This window comes from Oncorhynchus mykiss, chromosome 12, assembly GCF_057628025.1.
Source record: "Oncorhynchus mykiss isolate SJ-2025 chromosome 12, ASM5762802v1, whole genome shotgun sequence".
In the NCBI taxonomy this organism is placed as follows: Eukaryota; Metazoa; Chordata; class Actinopteri; order Salmoniformes; family Salmonidae; genus Oncorhynchus; species Oncorhynchus mykiss.
Window position 1 is genome coordinate 32,444,286 of NC_143033.1, and position 26,834 is coordinate 32,471,119.

The following is a 26,834-nucleotide window of genomic DNA, read 5'->3' on the forward strand; positions in this document are numbered from 1 at the left end:
GAGAGTTGCACCATATTTATTTTATAATTAGTCTGTGTTTGTTTTGTTCCACAACTATGCCGCTAATCTACATAAACAGATGCCAGTGCTGCCGTCTGTCTGTGCATGGATCCAGCTTTTAGATTCATTAATATGACCAATTGTTTGTTTGTCTATCTTCAAATACCTTTCTGGCCATTATCTTCCCAATGTGGTGACTTGTTGTTTGCAGTAACAGACTGAACATTAAGCATGCAATTAAAAATTAGAATTTGGTAAAAATATCTTGCACTCAAGTGTCCATATTCTATTCTCAAGCGGTACACTTTCCCCTATAAACATGGGAAAGCTACTAGACCAAATTAGACCAAAGCTATTAGACCAGACACAATTTGTACAAGATATGGTACACAATGCTACGAATGGGCTGTTTACCCAGTACAATGTCACTTTACGTCTCTCAGAGAAATGGAAGCCACTTACAAACTGATACAACTACAAACAAACAAAAAAGCCTGCATAGGACCAGACACCTCAGTTTCACTACCCACTGACTACCACAACAAGATATGAGTCAACCATGAGTCAATCATTCAACCAATAATGAAAAACCTGACAATAGAGCTAAACATAGGACATTTAATTAGCAAAAGTCCAATACAACAACCAGATTACATTGCTGGATGGCATGTTTTCTGTTTAACCGCCCTCTATCAGTAAAACTGATATTAAACATGACAAAAATCACAAACAAATTCAAACGACCTAATGATTCCAATACAAGCTAAAAGCCTCACAGTCTACAATGTTTGATTGAATTGTTTGTGCAGACAGGCAATTGTTCCATACTCCATATGCCTGCAGTAAAAAGGGGAATGTGTCACCTTCAGCAGGAACTGTAATGTTCAGCAATGTTTTCATCCCAGTGAAACTGACAGTTCACACTAAAGTCTAACTCGATGTTACAGCCATTCACAGTGGGTTGGCAATGTCAAGTGCATCATTGGTGTGTTCATACAGTCACTTTCCCTCTGAGCCACTCTTCTGGAAATGTTTTGTAGCTGACAGAATTCTTCAACACATCTAAAAACCTTCACCCAACCATGCTAATTAGTTGGCTGGAGAACTCCCCTTGGAGTGGTGGCAGAGATTGCACCTTCCCACTTCGTTTGTTGTCATGTCCTTTCAGGCTGTAGTGTGGATGAGCTGGTGATCATCTGGGTTAGTATTTGTGTGGCAGGCCGTTGTAGTTCCTGTCCCTCAGGGCCTGGTCCACCGTGAGGATGTAGGAATCGATGGTGCTCCTCATCTCTGCGGTAAAGGGGTCGAAGGAAGGTCGCCGGGCCCCCCCAGAGCGTTTGAAGTGTCCGTCCTGGTTGATTTTAGCACACATCAGCCTCTCCTCCATCATGGTGGCGTTGAGGAACAAGGTGAGGAGGCGGAGCTGGGGGAAGAGCGCCCTCTGCAGGTCCTCGTAGTGTACCACCAGCAGGCGACGGCCAAACTGCAGCCAGCTCAGAGCGTGGGACGCCCACCAGGGGGCGTAGCTGTCAACAAACTCTGGCCATTCTGAAGTAAACAGAGGAGAGGGGGGAAATAGGTACACTTTATATACAAAAGTATGTGGACACCCCTTCAAATTAGTGGATTCAGCTATTTCAGCCACACCGTTGTGTATAAAATTGAGCACACAGCAATGCAATCTCCATAGATAAACATTCGTAGTAGAATGGCCTTACTAAAGAGCTCAGTGACTTTCAATGTGACACCGTCATAGGATGCCACCTTTCCAACAAGTCAGTTCATCAAATTTCTGCTCTGCTAGAGCTGCCTGGTCACCTGTAAGTGCTGTTTTTGTGAAGTGGAATCTTCTAGGAGCAACAACGGCTCAGCCGCAAAATGTTAGGCCACACAAGCTCACGCGTAGAAGCGCGTAGAATGTAAAAATTGTCTGTCTTCAGTTGCAACACTCACTACCGAGATCCAAACTGCCTCTGGAAGCAATGTCAGCACAACAACTGTTCATCGGAAGCTTCGTGAAATGGGTTTTCACGCAGCCGCACACAAGGCTGAGATTACAATTAACAATGCCAACAGTCAGCTGGAGTGGTGTAAAACTCATTGGACTCTGGAGCAGTGTCACGAGGACCGAGCATGCCACCATTCTTATCGATGTGGCTGTAGTGGAGCAGTTTGAGAGCTTAAAACTCCTTGGAGTCGACATCACCAACAAACTAACATGGTCCAAGCACACCAAGACAGTTGTGAAGAGGGCACGACAAAACCTATTCCCCTTCAGGAGACTGAAAAGATTTGCATGGGTCCTCAGATCCTCAAAAGGTTCTACAGCTGCACCATCGAGAGCATCCTGACCGGTTGCATCACTGACTGGTTATGGCAACTGCTCGGCCTCCGACCGCAATGCACTACAGAGGGTAGTGGTATAGAAGTCTGCCATCCAGAACCTCTATACCAGGCGGTGTCAGAAGAAGGCCCTAAAAATGGTCAAAGACTCCAGCCACCCTAGTCATAGACTGTTCTCTCTGCTACCGCACGGCAAGCGGTACTGGAGCACCAAATCTAGGTCCAAGAGACTTCTAAACAGCTTCTACCCTCAAGCCATAAGACTCCTGAACATATAATCAAATTGCTACTCAGACTATTTACATTGCCCCCCCCCCCTCTTTTAAGCTGCTACTCTCTGTTATTACAGTATTTATGCATAATCATTTTAATGACTCTAACTACATGTACATATTACCTCAATAACCTCGACTAACCAGTGCCTCCGCACATTGACTCTGTACCGGTACCCCTTGTATATACGTAGCCTAGCTATTGTTATTTTACTGCTGCTCTTTAATTATTTGTTACTTTTATTTATTTTGGGAGGGGGGGGGGGTATTTTTGTTTAAACTGCATTTTTGGTTAAGGGCTTGTAAGTAAGCATTTCACTTTAACGTCTACACCTTTTGTATTCGATTTGAATTGAAAAGCTTCACCATCTGGCAGTCCGACAGATGAATCGTAGTGCCAACTGTAAAGTTAGTGGTCTGTGGCTGTTATTCATGGCTCGGGCTAGGCCCTTTAGTTCCAGTGAAGGGAAATCTTAACGCTAAAGCATACAATGACATTCTAGATTATTTGTGCTGCCAACTTTGTGGCAACAGTTTGGAAAAGTGCCTTTCCTGTTTCAGCATGGTAATGTCCCCATGCACAAAGCGAGGTCCATACAGAAATGGTTTGTCGAGATCGGTGTGGAAGAACATGACTGGCCTGCACAGAGCCCTGACCTCAACCACATCAAACCCCTTTGGGATGAATTGGAACGCTGACTGCGAGCCAGGCCTAATCACCCAACATCAGTGCTCGACCTCACTAATGCTCTTGTGGCTGAATGGAAACAAGTATCTGCAACAATAGTGGAAAGCCTTCCCAGAAGAGTGGAGGTTGTTATTCCAGCAAGGGGGGGGACCAACTCCATATTAATGCCCATGACTTTGGAATGAGAAGTTCGATGAGAAGGTGTCCACCCAGTTTTGGTAATGTAGTGTATCTTATCAATGTGCGATGTGTGGAGACTATGCTGACATCTCACATCCAGAGTCTATGCAGCGAGGTATAGCAGCTGATGTGAACATTTGTCACCAGTCATGAACGTCTGTTTGAAATAGACTTTTGTTCAAGGCAAACAGTTTACAAAAATCCCAAAATCTCATTGTGTTGTTTGGATATGCCTTAATCATTTTGCATTCCTTAGTTGCCACATAACCCCCAGTCAATTTCCCTAAACACTGAGCTGTGCTTGTTGTGTGGTGTTACCTTTGCTCCTCCACTGTGCGTCTGTGGCATAGCCCAGGTGTCCAGCACACTTCCGGTTGAACTCTGCCATGAGGGAACGGTAGGGGTTACGGATCAGCAGGATGGCAGAGTCAAACATCTCTATTTCTCTCTGACCACTCTCATGTGTCTTAACACAGATGCTACGCCCACTCTTCCAGTAGTCCTTCTCCCCTTTGAAACCTGGTAGAAAAACCCAAATACCCAAGATGATCAAACATCTGAAAACTTATGCGTCACAGCATTCAAGCTGTTATTGCCATTTGTAAGTACTGTACAAGTGCATTCATTGGAAATTATCTATGAGAGCTCCATGGTATAACAATTTTTAGTGCATACTTAAAAACATGCAATGATACATTTCAGTAGAGAAACATCAAGCATTCACAGTATGTGCTATTAACCATCACAACACCTGAGCTGTGTTCACAGCCTCACCTCTATTGTAAAGCGTGCTATCGAAGTAGAAGCTGCCAGTGTAGTAGCCCGTCACGAGCTCAATCAGGTGGCGTACCCAGGTGTTGCCAGCTCCGGGGAAGCTGGAGAGAGCCACCAGGGAGGTAGACCTCTCAGGCAGAAATGTCCTCTCTTTGCACCTAGAGTCTGAAAGAGGCAGAACCAGCAGAGTTGAACATCGCCATAAAAACACGCCATTGATCTATCTCTGAGATACTGTATTGTAGCATGCTATTGCTAAGAGTTTAATTACATTTGCAGTGAAGTATAAAGTTTATGGTTGAAAACTTGGACTGTAGTATCGGTGAAACTAAAGGTTATTCAAGGCTCTCACCAAGTACAGGTGTCTGGTAGATCTGGTAGTAGTCTTGGTCAGACGGGGAAGTGGAGATGGAGGCATCAGTGTGTTCTGTGCCATTGGTCTCCAGACATGGCTGGTCCAGTGGCAGACGTTGACTCAGTCTAAACAGAAACGAGGCCCAGACGCAGTAACAATGTGGCTTCCTCAACACAGCCAGTGGGAGCTCCTGCAGTAGAAACCGAACCAGGATCAATAAAAAACATCAGAGGCATAACCTCAAGCAGTAATTTACAGTGCAAGGAATATGACTGGTCACTCATTCCTCCTCTGGTGGATTGGATGTGATTTTACCCTTGGGTGACATGATAGGTGGGTTATATAAGATGTCTGAACCACTCCTGCTCCATTTTCTTTGATTCCTTTTTTTCTAAAGTTCAGATGTTTTTTGCACAATTTGTCTTAGTGTTTTCCTATTCAATATTGTATAGCCCCAGTATAGCCCCCATCACCTCCACACAATATGGAATTACAATTTCTATCGAGACTGACTCTGGAGAGAGGCAATTGTGTTATATGCTGGTACAGTTCTCTTCATTTATTGACACTGGGCACTGGAAGATACGCTAATGTAAAAACACACAAAGCACAAAAGTACACACCCGTACAGAGGGAATAGGCTAAATCAAATACACTATTATCATCACTTAGACACGGCTGTGATATTTCTTCCAGACATTTGTGTGTAGAGCAGAGCAGAGCAGAGGACCACCTCACCCAACATCCTAGGACCAATACAATTCGCATATCGCCCCAACTGATCCACAGATGACGCAATCACCATTGCACTGCACACTGCCCCATCCCACCTGGACAAGATAAATATTTATGTAAGAATGCTGTTCTTCGGCTACAGCTTAGCCTTCAACACCATAGTGCCCTCCAAGCATTATTACGCTCAGGGCCCTGGGTCTGAACCCCTTCCTGTGCAACTGGGTCCTGGACTTCCTGACGGGCCGACCCCAAGTCGTGAAGGTAGGCAACAACACCTCCGCCACACGTGCTCAGCCCCCTCCTGTACTCCCTGTTCACCCATGACTGTGTGGCCACACATCTCCAACTCAATCATCAAGCTGCTGACGACACAACAGTGGTAGGCCTGATTACACACCTTGATGAGACAGCCTACAGGGAGGAGATGAGAGCCCTGGCAGAGTGGTGCAAGGATCATAACCTCTCCCTCAACGTCAACAAAACTGAATGAATTTGGCTTGGCCCAGAAGACCCTCAAAAACATCTACAGATGCACCATTGAGAGCATTCTGTCGGGCTTTATCACTGCCTGGTAAGGCAATTGCACTGTCTGCAACTGCAGGGCTCTCCAGAGGCTGGTACGGTCAGCCCAATGCATCACCAGTGGCACACTGCCTGTCCTCCAGGATATCTACAGCACCCGGTGTCACAGGAAAGCCAAGAACATCATCAAGGACCTCAGCCACCCGAGTCAAGACCTGTTCACCCCGCTACCATCTAGAAGGCGGAGACAGTACAGGTTCATCAAAGCTGGGACCGAGAAGCTGAGAAACAGCTTCTGTCTCCAGGCCATCAGACTGTTAATCAGTCACCACTAGCCGGCCTCCCCCCAGTGCCCTGAACCTCAGTCACTGTTCTAGCCAGATGCACTGTCAACTGTGTGACCTTATATAGACAGGTGTGTGTCTTTCCAATTTATGTCCAATCAATTGAATTTACCACAGGTGGACTCAAATCAAGTTGTAAAAACATCTCAAGGATGATCAATGGAAACAGGATGCATATGAACTCAATTTCGAGTCTCATAGCAAAGGGTCTGAATAATTATGTAACTAAGGTAATTCAGTTTATTTTTATTTTTATAAATTTGCTAAAATGTCTAAAAACCTGTTTTCGTTTCATCATTATGGGGTATTGTGTGTAGATTGATGAGGAAAATATGTAATTTAATCCATTTTAGAATAAGGCTGTAAAGTAACAAAATGTGGAAAAAAGGAAGGGGCCCGAATACTTGCACTGTAAATATACTATATTCTATTCATGGCTCATTCTACATAACTACTCCTGTACACAACTTTCTATTCATATACTGTTCACACTGTATATACACACCATTATAAGTACATGTACAGTACCAGTCAAAGGTTTGGACACACCTACTCATTGAAAGGTTTTTCTTTATTTTTACTATTTTATACATTGTAGAATAATAGTAAAGACATCAACTAGGAAATAACAGATATGGAATCATGTAGTAAATTTTAAAAAGTGTTAAACAAATCAAAATATATTTTATATTTGATTCTTCAAATAGCCACCCTTTGCCTTGATGACAGCTTTGCACAATATTGGCATTCTCTCAACCAGCTTCATGACCTGGAATGCATTTCAATTTGCAAAATGGCTCTGACAGAGAGGGCTGCCTCGCTTTTAGTCCTTAGGAAGTGTTGCAGTATTTTGTTGTTTTATGTATTATTTATTACATTGTTATCCCAGAAAATCTTAAGTGTTATTACAGACAGCCGGAAAAACTATAGGATATCAGAGCGGCGTCAACTTTCCAGCACTACGACCAGGAATACGATTTCCCCGTAGCAGACCCTTTCTTCGCACCACCCAGGGCATTTGAAATGATCCCAGAGGACGACCCAAAACAACGACACCGGAGGTGAGGGAGTCGGAGCGGTCTTCTAGTCAGACTTAGGAGGTGCGCACACCACCCACCGCTTCTGAGTATATAACTCACTAATTTCCAGTCCCTAGATAACAAAGTAGACGAGATCAGGTCAAGGATTGCTTTCCAGAGACATCATGGATTGTAACGTACTCTGTTTCATGGAAATATGTCTCTCTCAGGATATGCTGTCGGAATCAGTACAGCCACATGGATTCTCAGTGCATCGTGCCGAAAGGAATAAACATCTCTCCAGGAAGAAGAAGGGCGTGGATGTATGTTTCATGATTAACGACTTATGGTGTAATTGAAACAACATACAGGAACTCAAGTCATTTTGTTCACTTGACCTTGAATTCCTCACAAAAAAATGCCAAACGTGTTATCTCCCAAGAGAATTCTCTATGGTTATTGTCACAGCCGTGTATGTCCCCCTTCAAGCAGATACCACGATGGCCCTCAAGGAACTTCACTAGACTTTACGCAAACCATATATCCTGAGGCTGCATTTATTGTAGCTGGGGATTTTAACAAAGCAAATTTGAGGAAAAGGTTACCTAAATTCTATCAGCATATTGACTGTAGCACTCGTGCTGGAAAAACACTGGACCAATGTTACTCTAACTTTTGGGATGCATATTAGGCCCTCCCCCGCCCTCCTTTCGGCAAATCTGACCACGACTCCATTTTACTCCTCCCTTCCAATAGGCAGAAACTCAAACAGGACGCACCCATGCTAAGGACTATTCAATGCTGGTCTGACCAATTGGAATCCACGCTTCAAAATTGTTTTAATCACGCAGACTGGGATATGTTCCGGGTAGTCTCTGAGAATAATATGGATGTGTACACCGATACGGTCACTGAGTTTATCAAGAAGTGTATAGGAGATGTTGTACCCACTGTGATTATTAAAACCTACCCTAACCAGAAACCGTGGATAGATGGCAGCATTCGCGCAAAACTGAAAGCACGAACCACGAATCATGGCAAGATGACTGGGAATATGGCAGAAAGAAACAGAGTAGTCGTTCCCTCCGCAAGGCAATCAAACATGCAAAACGTCAATATCGAGACAAAGTGGAGTCGCAATTCAATGGCTCAGACACGAGATGTATGTGGCAGGGTTTACAGACAATTACGGACTACGACGTCTTGTTGCCAGAAAAGCTAAACACGTTCTTTGCCCACTTTGAGGATAAAACAGTGCCACCGACGCGGCCAGCTACCAAGGACTGTCGGCTCTCCTTCTCCGTGACCGACGTGAGTAAGACGTTTAAACGTGTTAACCCTCGCAAGGCTGCCGGCCCAGATGGCATCCCTTGACGTGTGTTCAGAGCATGTGCTAACCAGCTGGCTAGTGTGCTAACCAGGTGGCTGGTGTGTTTACAGACATATTCAATCTCTCCCTATCCCAGTCTGTTGTCCCCACATGCTTCAAGATGGCCACCACTGTTCAAGTACCCAAGAACGCAAAGTTAACTGAACTAAATTACTATCGTCCCGTAGCACTCACTTCTGTCATAATGAAGTGCTTTGAGGTACTAGTCAAGTATCATATCACCTCCACCTTACCTGTCACCCTAGACCCACTTCAATTTGCTTACTGCACCAATAGGTCCACAGATGATGCAATTGCCATCACACTGCCCTATCACATCTGGACAAGAGGAATGTAAGAATGCTGTTAATTGACTATAGCTCAGCATTCAACACCATAGTACCCATTAAGCTTGAGGCCCTGGGTCTCAACCCCGTCCTGTGCAATTGGGTCCTCGACTTCCTGATGGCCCGCCTGCATGTGGTGAAGGTATGAAACAACATCTCTACTTTTCTGATCCTCATCACAGGGGCCCCACAAGGGTACGTTCTCAGCCCCCTCCTGTACTCCTTCTTCACCCATGACTGCGTGGCCATGTACGCCTCCAACTCAATCATCAAGTTTGCAGACGACACAACAGTAGAAGGCTTGATCACCAACAACGACGACACAGCTTACAGAAGTGGTGAGGGCTCTTGGAGTGTGGTGTCAGGAAAATAACCTCTCTCTCAACGTCAACAAAACAAAAGGAGATGATCGTGGTAGTAACCACCTATCTACATCGACAGGACAGCAGTGGAGAAGGTGGAAACAGCAATCACTAGCACAGAGAGGCTGCTGCCTATATACAGACTTGAAATCATTTGTCACTTTAATAAATGGAACACTAGACACTATAATAATGCCATTACTCATCTCATGAATATACTGTATTCTATACTGTCTATTGCACTATCTATTGCATCTTAGCCTGTGCTGCTCTGCTCCTATTGCTCATCCATATTTTTATACATTCTTATTCCATTTCTTTACTTCGATGTGTGTGTATTAGGTTTTTGTTGTGGAATTGTTAGATATTGTTAAATATTGCTGCCCTGTCGGAACTAGAAGCACAAGCATTTCGCTACACTGGCAATAACATATGTTAACCATGTATATGTTACCAATAAAATTTGTTTTGATTTGGAATTAACAGGTGTGCCTTGTTAAAAGTACATTTTTGGAATTTCTTTCCTTCTCAATGCGTTTGAGCCAATCAGTTGTGTTGTGACAAGGTAGGGGGGTATACAAAAAAATAGCCCTATTTGGTAAAAATACCAAGTCCTTATTATGGCAAGAACAGCTTAAATAAGCAAAGAGAAATGACAGTCCATCATTTTTTTAAGACATGAAGGTCAGTCAATCCAGAACATTTCAAGAACTTTGAAAGTTTCTTCAAGTGCAGTTGCAAAAACCATCAACTGTTCAGAAGAGACTGCTTGAATCAGACCTTAATGATCGAATTGCTGCAAAGAAACCACTACCAAAGGACACCAATAAGAAGAAGTGACTTACTTGGGCCAACAAAAAAAAGCAAAAAAAAAAGCAATGGATATTGACTGGTGGAAATCTGGCCTTTAGTCTGATGAGTCCAAATTTTAGATTTTTGGTTCTAACTGTTGTGTCTTTGTGAGATGCAGAGTAGATGAACAGATGATCTCTGCATGTGTGGTTCCCACCTTGAAGCACGGAGGAGGTGTGATGTGTGGGGGTGCTTTGCTGGTGACACTGTCAGTGATTTATTTTGAATTCTAGACATACTATACCAGCATGGCTACCACACCGTTCTGCAGCGATACGCCTTCCCACCTCGTTTGCGCTTAGTGGGACTATCATTTTTTTCAACAGGACAATGACCCAACACATCTTGAAGCTGACAAGTGCTCAGCATATGTGGGAACTCCTTCAAGACTGTTGGAAAAACATTCCAGGTGATGCTGGTTGAGAGAATGCCAAGAGTGTGCAAAGCTGTCATCAAGGCAAAGGGAGGCTGCTTTGAATAATCTAAATCTATGAAACACTTTTTTGGTTATTACTTGATTCCATATGTGTTATTTCATAGTTAGGATGTCTTCACTACTATTCTACAATGTAGAAAATAGTAAAACATAAAGAAAAACCCTTGAAAGAGTAGGTATGTCCAAACATTTGACTGGTACTGTATACTATATATTTAAATTCCTGTCTCTGACATTGCTTGTACTGATATATATATATTTTTAAACTGCACTGTTGGAGTTAGAAGCACAAACATTTTGCTGCACCTGAGATAACATCTGCTAATCTGTGTACGTGACCAATAAACTTTGATTTGATTTGATTTGACCTAACTGATGCACCCATTCAGCGTGAAGGACTGATTCCAGAGCCCATCTATTTCTCCTTAGAGGGACATTAAACCTTAAACAGTCAAATGGTGTTCCAGGCGCTCAATCACACAGAGCCATGCCATTCCCATCTCCCATCTCCAGGGAGCAGAGACAGAGACATGATCGATGATACCTCACTCCTAGGTCTGTATGAGGAAGACTGGGGTCTGGGCTAGTAGTGAAGATGAAATAAATGGTTCAGTGGTTTTCAGAGTTTCTTTTTGGGAACAGAATCAAACCTTATCTGTGCAGGTCTCGATGCAGGTCTGTGAAGTGGAGTTTGGTTGAAAGGAGTAGACAGGGAAGGTGTTGGTGGTGTTCTTTGGAACCTTGAAGCAGCCACCGTAGCGGACATTTCTGACTATGAGTAGAACAGAGGTAAGCAGACATCAGACCACATCTTATAAACATAGCTACATTCCTTGAATGTATTTCTCTGTTTCTCTGTACTGGTAATGGCAAATGATCTACGAGCATAGTCTTACACTGCCAAGCTTAAAGGAAACATTGACCATAGAAATATATCTATTATCAACTTAACAAATTGCTAAATCAAATGTTCACATCAAATTGTATTTTGTCACATGCTTCGTAAACAACAGGTGTAGACTAACAGTGAAATGCTTACTTACTGGCCCTTCACAACAATGCAGTAACATGTTTAAAAAATAATAGAAAAATAGAAACAATAACACAAGGAATAAATACACAATGGGTAATGATAACTTGGCTATATACACGGGGTGACCGAGTTGATGTGCAGGGGTACAAGGTAATTGAGGTACATATAGGTATAGATAAAGTGACTAGGCAATAGGATTTCTCTCCCAGGCTGATACAGAGAGACTCATCCATGCTTTTATTACAAACAGGCTTGACTGCTGTAATGCTCTCCTGTCTGGGCTACCCAAGAAAGCCATTGGTCATTGCAAAACATACAGAATGCTGCAGCACACATTACACCGGTTTCAAGGTCTCTGCACTGGCTGCCTGTAAGTTGAGAATTAATTTGAAGATTCTTCTATTTAAATCAATCCACGATTGTGCACCCCAATACATGTCAGACATGCTTTTAAGTGATGTACCCAGTAGGTCCCTTAAGTGCTCTGGCACTGGCCTTTAAACTATTCCAAAGCCTAGGACCAAGAGGCTTGGCAAGGCAGCATTTAGTTACTATGTCCCCAGCCTCTGGAATAGCCTGCCAGAGAACATGATGGGGGCCGAAACTGTGGACATTTTTAAAAGAAATCTTAAAACACACCTTTTTAGCTTTGTTTTCCTTAGGGTGCTTTTTAGTCATTCAGTTTTTGTTGTTATTCTTTAGTTTTTTGTCCTCTTATGTTTGTGTAGTAAATATTTTCATAGTTTTAATTATTTTTTCCCCGTGAAGCACAATGTGTTGCATTCCATGTCTGAAATGTGCTGTAGAAATAAAGCTTGATGTGATTTGATTAGGCAACAGGATAGATAATAAACAGTAATGGCAGTGTAAGTGATGAGTCAAAAGACAATACAAAAAGGGTCAATGCAGATAGTCCGGGTAGCTATTGGTTAATTACTCTCTGAAGCACCTTGCGATCAGAAGCAGTTGCCATACCAAGAGGTGATGAAACTAGTCAAGATGCTCTCAATGGTGCAGCTGAAGAACCTTTTGATTATCTGAGGGCCCATTCCAAATCATGAAGTAGATTTCCTCCCCTAAATTGAGGTTAGTGTTAGCTGTTCTGATGATCATAGGAAACGACGGCGGAAACATTACGTACAAAAAAGTTAAGATCAGCGCAAAAGAAATACACAAAATAGCACAATTGGTCAGGAGCCCGTAAAATGGCCGCTATTCCTTCCAATGCCATGCTTGCATAGTCCTCTGGTTATGGCTGATATAATGTACAGTAAGCATTAGTAAAGCACTGGTCTCTCTTGACACTGTTGGTCAACGCTCACGAGATGTGGTTCTGGGTTCAGAGATTAGTAGTAGTAGAGATGAGTTTTAAAGCCGTTCAATCAGCCAGTGCTCTATCCAGATTGACTGTACTTACATTTCCTCTGTCCTGGGAGCTGTTCCTCCACCTTGTAGATGGAGAGGCGCCCCACACCCCCACAGGGGACTCCTCTCTCGCCCCTCTCCCCCCTGCAGACTAGGCTACAGTCCTCCTCCTGGGACCGCGAGCTGCTGATGTGGTTACCACAGTGACATTCTGCTCCGTACTCCAGACCTGCAAATCGGTACCCACTGCAGAGAGGAGACAAGCACATATGTCACACACACACACACACACACACACACAAACACACACACACACACACACACACACACACACACACACACACACACACACACACAGACACACACAGACACACACAGACCCTCTCACCTCAGTGCCTTAGCCCAGGGCTGTCTTTAACCATCATCAGCCTTGGGATAATTTGCCCCAAAGGACACCAGATTGCATAACCCCAGGCCAGCATGTGAATAAATACTAAACATTTTAATTGAATCAATCAGGGCAGGCAGCGGAGAAGCACAGCATTCATTGCTCTGTGGTGCTGGTTGGTAACAGTTTTCACCATTGACTAGATCACAGTAATTGCTCTGGGTGGATGATGGAGGTCCTTTCTAATCCCAAGGGCGACATGAGTCATCCTACCTCAAAGTATCTTTATCCTCTCTCCTTGGAAAGAGAGGACCTATTCAAAATGACCTTTTTGCATTTGCTTTGAGCTCCACCAAAAATGTCCCAGACTTTTATTTGTGCTTTATTTCAACGATGACAGCTAAAAGCATGACTCTACTCTCCATGTGGGTGGAGGAAAGGCTGGGCAGGCATAGGATTCTGGTAGAATATCCTCCCAGCAGTCCACATTGATTGATTCTGTTTGCTTTGGCTATTTGTTTTTGTGGCAATCATTTCCTGTGTCTAAACGTACTGTGGGATATTGCACTGCTAACTGTTTTGGCATAAATTGATTTATACAGTTTTGTCATTAATTTGAATGTATACTAACCCTCCTCAAATACCCATTATATCTTATTCTGCAACTCTAACGCAGATCTGGCCTTCCACTAGACACACACACACACACACACACACACACACACACACACACACACACACACACACACACACACACACACACACACACACACACACACACACACACACACACACACACCACCATTCTTCCCCATTGGAACACAGGATCTATTCATCCCATCGACTGAGACAGAATAATTAACCAAATAGCCGCAGCTCTCCATGGTTCCAGACTCATTACCTTTCTGAGCAGGTGTCTTGACACAAAGAGCTGGTCATTTTGCGCAGGTCATACAACACGGTTCCCCCCAGGGCTTGATCATTGGCATCATGCATGAAGCAACCCATGTAGGTCCCTTGCCATGTCAAAACAAAGCAGTTAATGAAAAGCCATATTATATCCATTCAAACAACAATATTAATAATTTAGTACAACACACTATTGAGAAGTGATGGTAATACAGGTTTGCAGCAGATTTTAGGCTCTCAGTCCTGTCACTGAGTCTGGAACAAATACTATTTAAACCAGGTCTGGTACGCAGTCAGCGGTTAAACTACACCTATGTTGGCAATAAAGTAAACAATGTTGCAGTGGGTAGGTGGTACCTTTGTGCCTGGTATTGCTTTGTAAGGGACCCCTCTGCTCCTGTGCGTCTGGCATCAGACCATGGAACCAGCGGCGGTGCAGATGTTGGACCCTCAGGTGCCGGGATGTGGGCCAGTGCCGCCCCATCTTGATGCCCATTCCACCACCCAACATGCCCTGGGGGGCTGCCCATCTGGAGCGCGCCCTCATGTCCAGGCCGGGGGCAGCCCTCACGGCTGTGGGAGGCGCTGGCAATGCCATGAGAGAAGAGAGGCTGGAGCTGCCTGGTGGCTGGGTGGTCCTCAGGGTCAGGCTGGAGCGCTGCAGCAGCAGAATGCTCCCTGCCATCAGGTAGGCAATACCCAAGAAGAGGAGGAGCATGTGAGCTCGCCGCAGGAAGCAACGCAGCCTGTAGAGGGGCGTGGCCATTCCCAATGTCCAGCTGGTGGCTATTTGATCCTTAGTGAGCCACCATTCCAGAGAGAGGAGTGAGGGATCTACAGCTTCATTATAACCTCATCAGTCCAGTGACAGTAGGCTACCTGGCTGCAGCTTCAGATGGTTAATGAGGCTCCACGCTTAATAGCCATGCCTCTGGACAGGAGACCAAAAAGACCACTGTGTAATCAGATCCCTCAGATGAGTCACAGCAGCGCCCGACTTTACAGTAATCTCCAAGGCAACAGAACAGCCAGCAAACCATGGAAGCCAATAGTTTCACCTAGGGCAACAAAATAGAAGCAAATAAGATTTTAATTGGCAGAATATAATTATCGTTGTATACAACCCCTATAGAATGTACAAGGGAAACGTATATACAATAGCTTTGAGGATTAGATCTACAGTTCATGTTGACATTTGTATTTCTGTTCTAGAGCAGTGAGCATAAAGTAATTTCCCTTGCTGTTTGTTGTTTGTCTTTCCTCTGAACCTGGTGTGCCATTATATCTGGTGTCAGAGGGCTGTGGGAAGAGGTTATCTTCCTGTTAGCTACAGAACAGTTTCTTAGCTTTACGCTTGTCTTGGCTTAGAAAATATCCATCATTCTGCTTCAATTACACTGGCAGCATGACAGCATCACAGCACCATCTGTATTATGTTCTTGTTTCCCTGACTTTCCTCAGTGTGTTGGTACATTTGTAAAGCTCCACAGACATGGGTTTGTGAACCATCTTTTGACGATTTGTACCATATCAAACCAATTATGTTTAAGCGGCAACTCGGATTGAGAGTTATGGAAATTAGTGATTTTCAAAAGCATTTTCAATTGGATTTGTGACCCACATCAAAAGCATTAAAGGGATAGTTCACCCAAATTACAAAATTACATGTTGGTGTCCTTACCCTGTAAGCAGTCTATGGACAAGGAATGGCAGCAATCCATGCTTTGGTTTTGTTTCTCTGGCACTGTTTCCAAATGCTAACATTTTAGCATTTGTGGCACTAATCCAATGCAAGTCATGGTACCTAAAGTATCTTAGCATTTTTTGTCCAAATCATCCTAAATTATCTCAAATTGATTAGGTAGCTAAATTAAGTCACTTATAGATGATTTGGACATGATGAGTGAAAAATACTAATACAGGTACCATGAATTGGATCTATGTCACAAATCTTAAAATGTTTTGGAAACAGTTCCAGCTGTAAACAAAACCAAAGCATGGATGTCTGTCATACCTTATAGGTTAAGGAAACCAATATGCCATTTTGTAATTTGGGTGAACTATTCCTTTGAAAGTAGTAGTGCTCTCAGATAACATGTTAATATCTCCCTGCTGCTTCCAAATCTAAATAAAGTTCCTAATAGATTATTTCACTAGATACACTATTACCACAGTGGGAAATTATGACATGATAAAAGTGTCTTGAGGGGGAATATTTATGGTTGGCTCCAATGAAACAAGATTATCATAGCACACATGTGACCCGACTTTAGAGTTTTATCTTTCAAAATATGGATAAATCAATGGCTTTACATTAGCAAAAATTGTGGAAGAGTGCCTGCCCTGGGAAGAGTCTGGTTGGGGGGGATATTGACTCGTGTGCATTGCTCCAGCGGTGTCAAACTCAATCCATGGAGGGCCTAGGGTCTGCAGATTTTAGGGTTTTCCTTTCAATTAAGACCTAGACAACCAGGTGAGGAGAGTTACTAATTAGTGACCTTATTTCATCAATCAAGTACAAGGGAGGAGTGAAAACCAGCAGCCACTCAACTTTCAGTGGAATGAGTTTGACACATGCTTTAGTCGCTTCACAGATCTCCGAGCCCTCTGCTCCTCCACCTACACAGGTTAAACTCTACCATGGAGATTGGAGAATAATGTGATGCAGGGGGGTGTTAAAAATAATAAACTCTTTTCAGCATTTTGATAATGTATAGCAGTGAATGAAGTGTTTAGCTGTGACCTGTAACACTCAAAGAGAGTATAGGCCAGTTGGAAATCGTAAGGGCCTTCTACGACTTCAGAGCACACGAGGATGCTGGCACCTTAATTTGGGAGGACGGGCTTGTGGTAATGGCTGGAGCGGAATAAGTGGAATGGTATCAAACACATGGTTTGTATGTGTTTCATGCCATTCTATTCGCTCCGTTCTAGACATTATCATGAGCCATCCTCCCCTCAGCAGCCTCCACTGCTTCAGAGAAGGCCGAAGGATTTATAAACAGGACTTCAAACTTACATTTCAGATTTTCTATCATTAAATGATATTCTGATATCATTTCTTAAGTTTGTTTAGGAAAAGGGAAGGGTTAACGCTGACACAAAAACAAAAAGATCCAATCAGGAATTTTATTTGATGGTCTCTAGGGAGAAAAATCTACTTAGCTAAGTTGGATAGGCTCTCAGAATCTAGACAGAAGGCATCAGCCAATCTACTGTATTAGGGCAGAATTTTGGAGTGACAGGGAAATCTCAAATGCCTAGAAGGCCTCGAAATGTAACTCCTGAGAGCATGAGAATTAGCTTAGTTTTCCAACAGTCTACCTAGCTTTTGTTGTAGTGCGCGGCTAGGAACATAGGTGTGATGCGGCTGCAGCCATAAGTGTTATTGAGGAGAATGTGCAGTAAAACATTTTTTTCATGTGTTTTGAATCATTTGGAACAACAGCTGATGAAACTAACACCGTAAAAAGGTGAACAAAAAATAGATTGGTGTTATTTCCTGATAGTTGCTGGTTGAAAATATAATCTACCAAAGAGTTTTGGATTTCCATGGTGACATTACCATACGGTGAATCTGTTAATAGACCAATAACAAATGGGTTTTCCCATTTGTCCCCAAGTTGGGAAATAACGTATTTGAACGTTTAGATTTGAGATAACATTTGTCAACAATTACTGCTCCAAAAGGATAAAAGAAATAATAACACTTGAAGTTGGAAGTTTAAATACACTTAGGTTGGAGTCATTAAAAATAGTTTTTCAACCACCAATTCCTTGTTAACAAACTATATTTTGGCAAGTTGGATAGGACATCTACTTTGTGCATGACACAAGTAATTTGTAAAAAAGTAAATTGTTTACAGACAGATTATTTCACTTATAATTCACTGCATCACAATTCCAGTGGGTCAGAAGTGACATACGCTAAGTTGACTGTGCCTTTAAACAGCTTGGAAAATTTTAGAAAATGATGTCATGGCTTTAGAAGCTTCTGATAGGCTAATTGACATAATTTGAGTCAATTGGAGGTGTATCCATGGATACATTTCAAGGCCAACCTTGTCAGTGCCTCTTTGCTTGACATCATGGGAAAATCAAAAGAAATCACCCAATGCCTCAGAAAACAAATTGTAGACCTTCATAAGTCTGATTCATCCTTGGGAGCAATTTCCAAATGCCTGAAGGTACCACGTTCATCTGTACAAACAATATAACATAAGTATAACACCATGGGACCACGCAGCCGACATACCGCTCAGGAAGGAGACGCATTCTGTCGCCTAGAGATGAACGTACTTTGCTGCGAAAAGTGCAAATCAATCCCAGAACAACAGCAAAGGACCTTGTGAAGATACTGGAGGAAACAGGTACAAAAGTATCTATATCCACAGTAAAACGAGTCCTATATCGACAAAACCTGAAAGGCCGCTCAGCAAGGAAGAAGCCACTGCTCCAATACCGCCATAAAAATGCCAGACTACGGTTTGCAACTGCACGTGGGGACAAAGATCATACTTTTTGGATAAATGTCTGCTGGTGTAATGAAACTAAAATATAACTGTTTGGCCATAATGACCATCGTTATGTTTGGAGGTAAAAGGGGGAGGCTTGCAAGCCGAAGAACACCGTCCCAACCGTGAAGCACGAGGGTGGCAGCATTATGTTGTGGGGGGGGCTTTGCTGCAGGAGGGACTGGTGCACTTCACAAAATAGATGGCATCATGAGGCAGGAAAATGATGTGGATATATTGAAGCAACATCTCAAGACATCAGTTGGGAGCTTGGTCGCAAATGGGTCTTCCAAATGGACAATGACCCCAAGCATACTTTCAAAGTTGTGGCAAAATGGCTTAAGGACAACAATGTCAAGGTATTGGAGTGGTCATCACAAAGCCCTGACCTCAATCCTGTAGAAAATGTGTTGGCAGAACTGAAAAAGTGTCTGCGAGCAAGGAGGCCTATAAACCTGACTCAGTTACACTGGCTCTGTCAGGAGGAATGGCCCAACATTCACCCAACTTATTGTGGGAAGCTTGTGGAAGGCTACCCAAAATATTTGACCCAAGTTAAACAATTTAAAGGCAATGCTACCAAATACTAATTGAGTGTATGTAAACTTCTGACCCACTGGGAATGTGATGACAGAAATAAAAGCTGAAATTAATCATTCTCTCTACTATTATTCTGACATTTCACATTCTTAAAATAAAAAGGTGATCCTAACTGACCTAAGACATGGAATTTTTTACTAGGATTAAATTTCAGGAATTGTGAAAACTGAGTTTAAATGTATTTGGCTAAGGTGTATGTAAACTTCCGACTTCAACTGTATAATAATACAATTGTCAGGTCTTTTACCTAAACGTGACGCTCTAAACATGCAACAATTCCCATAGGAACACAACCATTTCAAATGTGCAGGGCTTGTGCAATTTGTTTTTGTTTAACATGAATGATCTACCTTTTGACCTTTTTACCATTTTGTTGTGCTACAGCCTGAATTTAAAATGGATGAAATTGAGATTTTATGTCACTGGCCTACACACAATACCCCATAATGTCAAAGTGGAATTATGTTTTTAGACATTTTTACAAATTCATTGAAAATGAAAATCTGAAATTTCTTGAGTCAGTAAGTATTCAACCCCTTTGTTTTTGCAAATCTAAATAAGTTCAGGAGTAAAAATGCGCTGAACAAGTCGCTTAGTAAGTCACCACCTTTGTCCCTAAGAAATGTGAATGTCTAGTCCTAAACATGGGACTTGGTAAGAATGCCCATCTGACGCTAATGGGAATTTATTGCCCTCCCTTGGCCTCCATATGTGCTCTTAGCAAATTGTTGACCTAGTGTATAACTATGCTCAATCTGAATGACTGATAGTGGGTGATCATAATCTAGATTGGTTGATTACAGTATCTGATGGGCTGAAAGATATTTGCACTGAGCTAAATCTAACTCAGCTGATAATTAAACCAACTCGCCCCAACTCTAAACACCCTGAATAATCTACTCTATTAGATATTATTCTAACAATTTCCCCTCATAGGTTTACAGCCAACAGGATATTTGCCAATGAGTTGACCATTGTTCCTTTGCTTGTATAAGACATATTAAACTTCCTAAATCTTGCTCACGCATTATTACAAAGAGACATTTTTATTTATTTTAATGAGCAACATTTTTAGTCTAAGCTGGGGTTGAGTGGCTGGGGGATTGTGGGAACTATCACTGACTCGGATCAGGCCCTTCGTTGTTTTATTTCCGTTTTATTTCTGTTGCAGATAAACCATGCCAAACAAAAAACTAAGGGTAAAAGACTGATGTAATCCTTGGTTTCCGCATAAACTATCTGAGCAATTACAGGAAATACATTTAGCTTGAGTTAAGGCTAGACGGATTGATTCTACGTCTGATTGGTAGCCATTAAGATATCAACATACTGTAGCCATTAGAAATCAACATACTGTATTTCTTGAATTGTGTATCAGAGAGTGGTGGTAATCCAGCCCATTTATGGAAAGTGGTCAAATCTTTGAAACAAAACTTGCCCTAGCAGGTTTTGACAGCCTCTGGACCCATTCTAGACAAAATTGAAATTTGTGATGCTTTTAATAACCATTTTGCTTCAACTGGCCACCTGTTTGAAAGGATAATCTCATCCCATTATAAGATCCTTTAGTCATCTCAAAACAGATTGTACAGAATGATGCATTAACAGACTTCCATACCTTATTTTCATTTCAACCCTTTGATGTCTATGATGTACTAAGTGCCTTGCTAAAGATTGGTGTTTAAAAAAACAACAACATAGGGGCTGATTCACTTGATCCTTTCATACTGCAGCTCTCTGCCCCACTTATTGCAGAACCACTGACCTATATTTTTAACTTCACAATTGTTTCTGATGTTATCCCTAAGATCTGGAAAGCGGCACATGTCCTCCCCCTATGTAAAGGAGGAGATCCTTCTGATTTTTACTGTCCAATTTCCAAATGATCTTGCCTTTACAAAGTTTTAGAATCCCTGACTAACTTTCAGCTAAGAACTTTTTTCACTTCTCACTCTATTCTCAATGTGCACCAACCCGTTTTAGACCTGGACATAGCACAGTTTCAGCTGCTCCGCTTGTTTTAGAGGATGTGTTAAATTACTTGGATCATATTTATAGACCTTTCCAAGGCCTTTGATACCGTTGAACATCACATTCCTATTCAAAGGTTGACTGAAATAGGCCTGGATCAGGCTTCTTGCAAGTGATTTGAAAATGATCAGTCAGACAGGACTCAATGTGTGATCTCTGATGGTGTAAGTTTCCTGGATATTATAAAAGGTGTACCGCAGGGGTCGGTACTAAGACCTGTCGGTACTAAGACCTGTTCTCTTTACTATTGATATAAATAATATCTGTTAAATCTTTTAATATTAATCTGTATGCAGATGACACTGTTATGTTTGCCATTGCCCCAACTGTTGACCAGGCTATGTTAGAGCTACAATCTGACTTTGTTACATTACAGAAAGCCCTGGTTGTTTTTTAAACTTGTAATTAATAGCGGCAAGACTAAATAGATGTTGTTCTCTAGTTCACACAATAATGTTTCAGATGATCTACATATTTATTGATTGGATGGTTCTCCCATTGATCGGGTTCCCGCCTACAAATATCTGGGCATTTGCACTGACAAAGACTTAATGTTTACAAAACATACGGATGAGCTAGTTAAAAAGCTAGGATTTAAAGTAGACTTCTTTTTTTAGAAATAGATCTGGTCTCTCCCTAAATATCAGGAAGTAGATTGTACAGGTGACTTTCCTGACAGTTCTTGATTATGGTGACACCATATACCAGATTGCAGCAGCAACTACTCTTAAACCTTTGGATGCCGTCTACCATAGTGCCATTCGTTTTATCACTGGTGGCAGTTTTAATACACTGCATCCTATATCAAAAGGTTGGCTGGTCCTCATTAAAGTCCCGTAGATTAATTCATAACTCCCTCTTTGCTTACAAAACCCTACTAAACAAGCTTTCAACTTACCTAACTTCATTGTTAAAGTATTTAAAATAAAATAAAATAAACGTAATACCAAACCTGCTCACAGAGTTGTTTAACTCTTGAGGTTCCTATCCACCAAATTAGTTTTAGTTTTAATGCACCTCATTGCTGGAACCAACTGCAAAATAAATTGCAATTGGTCACTCTGATGCTGCTTGGGCAATACAAAATATTGATTGGAGAATATGGCTGTTTTTCTTGATTGTTTGTTGTGCTGTATTTTAGTTTTTTTTTTTTTTTACTGATTTTGATTTTGAATTAATCTATGACTTGTGAAAGAGACCCTGTTCTCAATAGTGACTCCATTTATATAAAAGTAAATATATACTGTATATATATAGATTTGTATATTAATTTCTACAATTTATAGTTTATTTGTCATTGAAATTTGGAGCTATTGCCATTTTTAAATATTGTCCCATGTACATTGTGTAATTTACTGATGGTCTCTAACTAGCACCATAGGGATATCAACTGTCAAACCAAGCTGACCATGGGCATTAAGATCGGGTTACTGTGCAGCTGCGTTCCGAATTGATGATTACTTGGGTGTTGCCAACTGTGGGCATGTGGGCAGGATTGAAATAAACCCAACCAAAGGAAAACTGAAAGTATTCCGTGACACACCATTTTTTCCTATCATCTTGCATGGCCAAAATGATCTATTTACACTTTGTAGTCAATTTTGACAACAGAATAAATGTTTCTGACTCATATAGATGCCACACATTTTCTAAATTAGAAGTTTCTTTTTAGTGGCAGTCGATTTTTAACATCGTCCTTCAAGATTAACTTTCAACAAGAAGTTAAGTATCAAATGATCCTCATTTGGTGAGCAGCAATGTTTTTTTGTAGCTCGATTGCTGTCAGCTCTCTCTTTGAAAATAATGTGTGTGAAACATTGTTGCATTTAAACTTTAGATCACAGGTTACTTTGTGTGCTGAACGTGATAAAATATGCTTGCAAAGGAAGTAATAGTTACACATTTCGATTTGTAAATGCTTAATGGTTGTGTTTTTGTTATGATTGGGGGCCTACGAGGTTACTATGAATGGGTTTCTTATAACAGTATGCTGTATGTGACTGCTTTCTTTCTATCGGTCGTGTCTGTGTGTTTTACAAAAAGTGTTCTATCCTAAACGGAGTGAGCAGATTACGGTCGCTGTCCTGTCAGCACCACACGCCTGTCATCTTTAATGTGTCGTTGTTGTCATTACTAGGCTATTTGTGATGGTGTAATAATGATGGTGTAAAGGCTACCTGGTTCAGTTTGCTCCTAGCAGAACTCGGTTTGGCGAAGTGAATGTCTGTGCCTCGCATACTCCCTCCACTTGAACCTCCACTTGAATAAAAGAAAATAGCGGCAATAGTACTGTTTGTCCCTCTTGAGATGCCATAGCCAGTATACGCTTCCTCAAAATAATCAGACTTAATGTAAGATAATTAGTAATTCATTTTGACTTTTTTGCTGAGGTCGTGGTCACGCGATTTTTCTAACTAAAATGTTTGGTGCAGTATTTCTCAAGTGAAAAAACGTGCATGAAAACGAGTCGTCTCTCGTTGAATGACAACAAATACTTAATTGAAGAATCCCTACTGTTGACCAATCACCAACGAAGGGCCGTGGACGTTGGCTACTGAACTTTGGCTTGTCTCAGGAAAAAATGTTGTGTGCATGAACAAACCCTTGTCGAAGACCCGAAACGAACAAAAACATCACAAAATGTCATCATAGTATATGCAAAAACTGTTTCAGATGGGAAGCAAGCGGGTGCCTTTAGGCTACCACAGGTTGTTTAAGTGATTGTTGTTGTTGTTGCTGGTAGAATGAGTGACAGCCGATGCGTTGCTCAGGCCTGTGTCATTAATTCATGATGTCATCAAAAAGCATTCCTACTCCTGCATGAGAGCTAGATATAATGTAAGGCTTATTAAGTGATGATGTTTCTGTTATTTTGATTTGTAAATTTGAAGTTTGACAGCTTTGGAGATTATTTTCCCCCACTGAAGTCCTATGTCTAATAATCAAGGTTCGCCACTGGTGTAGGCTTTATACAATCTTGCTTATTATTATGTTTTATTTCTCTTTGTGAACAGCACTTTAGACACGTTTTCTCTATAATTCTGTAATAGTAGCCTAATGGAGGACTGCCAGGTAGTGCATGACACGGAAATTAAGACTAAACAGTGGAAAACCTTTTAAGATTTTACGGCTTAAAAGAAAGCCACAGGTTAGCCACATGAAAGGCAGCAGTGGGTGCAAGTATTTAGGCTATATATTGCCCTCTACGGATCTAACTTCAACCCTGATCCAGGGGCCCAACTAAACTGGCCTGGAATCAAAACCCTGATCAGTTAAATTAGATGTTCACTTTAATTCTCTTTGTTAGGGTCGATCAGACCGGGGATGTTGTTGTCTCATTGTGTGAATCTTATGGGCAGACAGTGGTAGTGCCAACCACCACTAATTCTGTAATAGTAGCCTAATGGATAAATGCCAGGTAGTGCATGACAGGCTAAAGATATCCATTAGCATTAGATCTTTTTCTGTCCTATTATCCTTCAGCACAAATACAGCATTTGGACCAGATGTCATATTACAGAATTATTGTCATGACAGTTTCTTTTAGGACTTTTTTTGCCACTAATACCAATTGTATGACTTTTCCACTGTTCCAACAGTATCCCCAGTTCAATAGATATAACATTCTGGTACAATCAGGCTACCTCATCGTGGGGTTCTTGGGAATAATAAGCTATCAGGCCAGCCAAGGAAAGCAACAGTTTGCACATACACTAGGCTTCCACCACAACACGGAATTTGCATCTATCCATTTGGGAACTACCAGTTTCTCTAACTCTCGTCAACATTCTCAGTAATTTCTAAGTATAGAGTGGCCACATTTTTGAGAATATTGCCCATTGGAAAATAATAAACTATGCTTTTGTCAGCTTTAATCTAATGCATAACAACATTATTAAACACCGGTCATTAATCAAAACAAGTTGCAAAGCGCACATTTACTCAGCTAGAATCATTGTGATAAAATACAAATCTGAATATCATTTAGCCTACCTTAGATGTGGAACCCTTTTGGAACTGCGTTTAACCATGCAGAAAGCTATCAGGATCGAATATCTCTCCCACGTGCTCTGAAGATTTAGAACATGATTTCCTATTCTATATCCTAAAGAAGTGAAGACGCGTTTGTATTGTAACGATCTTTAAAAATAGTCTCTCGGCTCCTCTTCTTTCTCCCTACTCTCTCCCTCTCCGTGGCAGAGTAGAGCGTTACAAAACGAGAAGGCAGGGAATGAGGGAGCATACTCATTTGCATTGGCCATCCCCGATGCGTCACCAGCCCTGTGTCCCCCAGCTGCCATGAACCTCTAGATATGGTATGTTATGATCCCGTGGTTACTGTAGAAAGCTGAGTGCATGTTGCCAATATCAACACATGAATGAAGTTCAAACCATTTAACCATCTCACGGTTACTGTGCTGTCCATCTACTGCCCATTCCGACATTGAAAATGTACCATTCAGCCCTTGTGTTCATTCATTTGAAGCCTCTCTTATCCGTGCAGAGAATGAATACATCAGATAAGGAGAGGAGCTGACTGTCGAAGCATGTAGCGTTTTACACAAGACATCAGCACCACGGATAGCGCAAGTTCTGATGGTTGTTTCCAAGGTATGAGTTATCTTTCTTTCAGAGCAGAACTATTGTAGGTTAAGGAAGGTAGTCCTTTCTTTCCACATAGAAATGACCAGATATTTTTAAATATATTACCACATATTAATAACCTACAATGTAGATTTGTTTCTGTAGGATTGATTAAAACAAGCATCACTAACAGTGCACAAGTAGCCATGCAGCAGTTGTATTGAATTGGCTGCCCATGATGTATTTTTATCTAATTTGATCAACCTTAATATATGAAAATTGTAGTATGTAGACTTCTGAGTTTTTTATGACCCATGTGTAATTGCTGACCAGGAATCTGAGCTGCTAGGTCAACCGGTGGGCTTGCAGCTCACAAGATTTTGTACTTATCCTCACATTAATTAAGTCTTCTTCAACTGTTTAAAACATGCAGCAGACTATTAAAGTAAGACATGTCTCATTTTGCACTAATATTCAGGGAAACGTTATGGAATATGTGTAAATGACATATGCGTCTGGGGCATCAGTACATAGGGTATTCTATTCCTGTCATGTGTCTAAACTGTGGCTCAAACACCCTGCCTGTCAAGAGTCAAACAGAATTCTCCATGAGGAGGTACGCCAAAATATAAGGGCCTATTACAGGTCATAGAGATGCAACACTTCAATGATTCTGCCCTCTCTATTTCCTTCCTTCCCTGGCCTACATGTTTTGCAAAGAGCCCCCATTTACAAACCTCTTTCAACTTGTAATCTATTAATTTCATTGTGCTGTAGGGCAGTGGTGAGCCTGAGTTCCTTAGATGGGACGA

General features: G+C 41.7%; 1 protein-coding gene across 1 annotated transcript; it reads right to left on the bottom strand.

Annotated features, from left to right (window-relative positions):
• LOC110536848 (sialate:O-sulfotransferase 1-like) lies at nt 1-25,646 on the bottom strand. The gene is made up of 9 exons (XM_036937400.2): nt 25,432-25,646; nt 14,651-15,351; nt 14,286-14,400; nt 13,049-13,242; nt 11,249-11,370; nt 4,610-4,802; nt 4,258-4,422; nt 3,802-4,002; nt 1-1,548 (listed from the first exon to the last, which is right to left on the bottom strand). The coding sequence occupies exons 2-9, from the start codon at nt 15,057-15,059 to the stop codon at nt 1,202-1,204; spliced, it is 1,746 nt and encodes a 581-aa protein (XP_036793295.2). The 5' UTR covers nt 15,060-15,351; nt 25,432-25,646; the 3' UTR covers nt 1-1,201.
• Between the last annotated feature and the right edge of the window lie 1,188 nt (nt 25,647-26,834).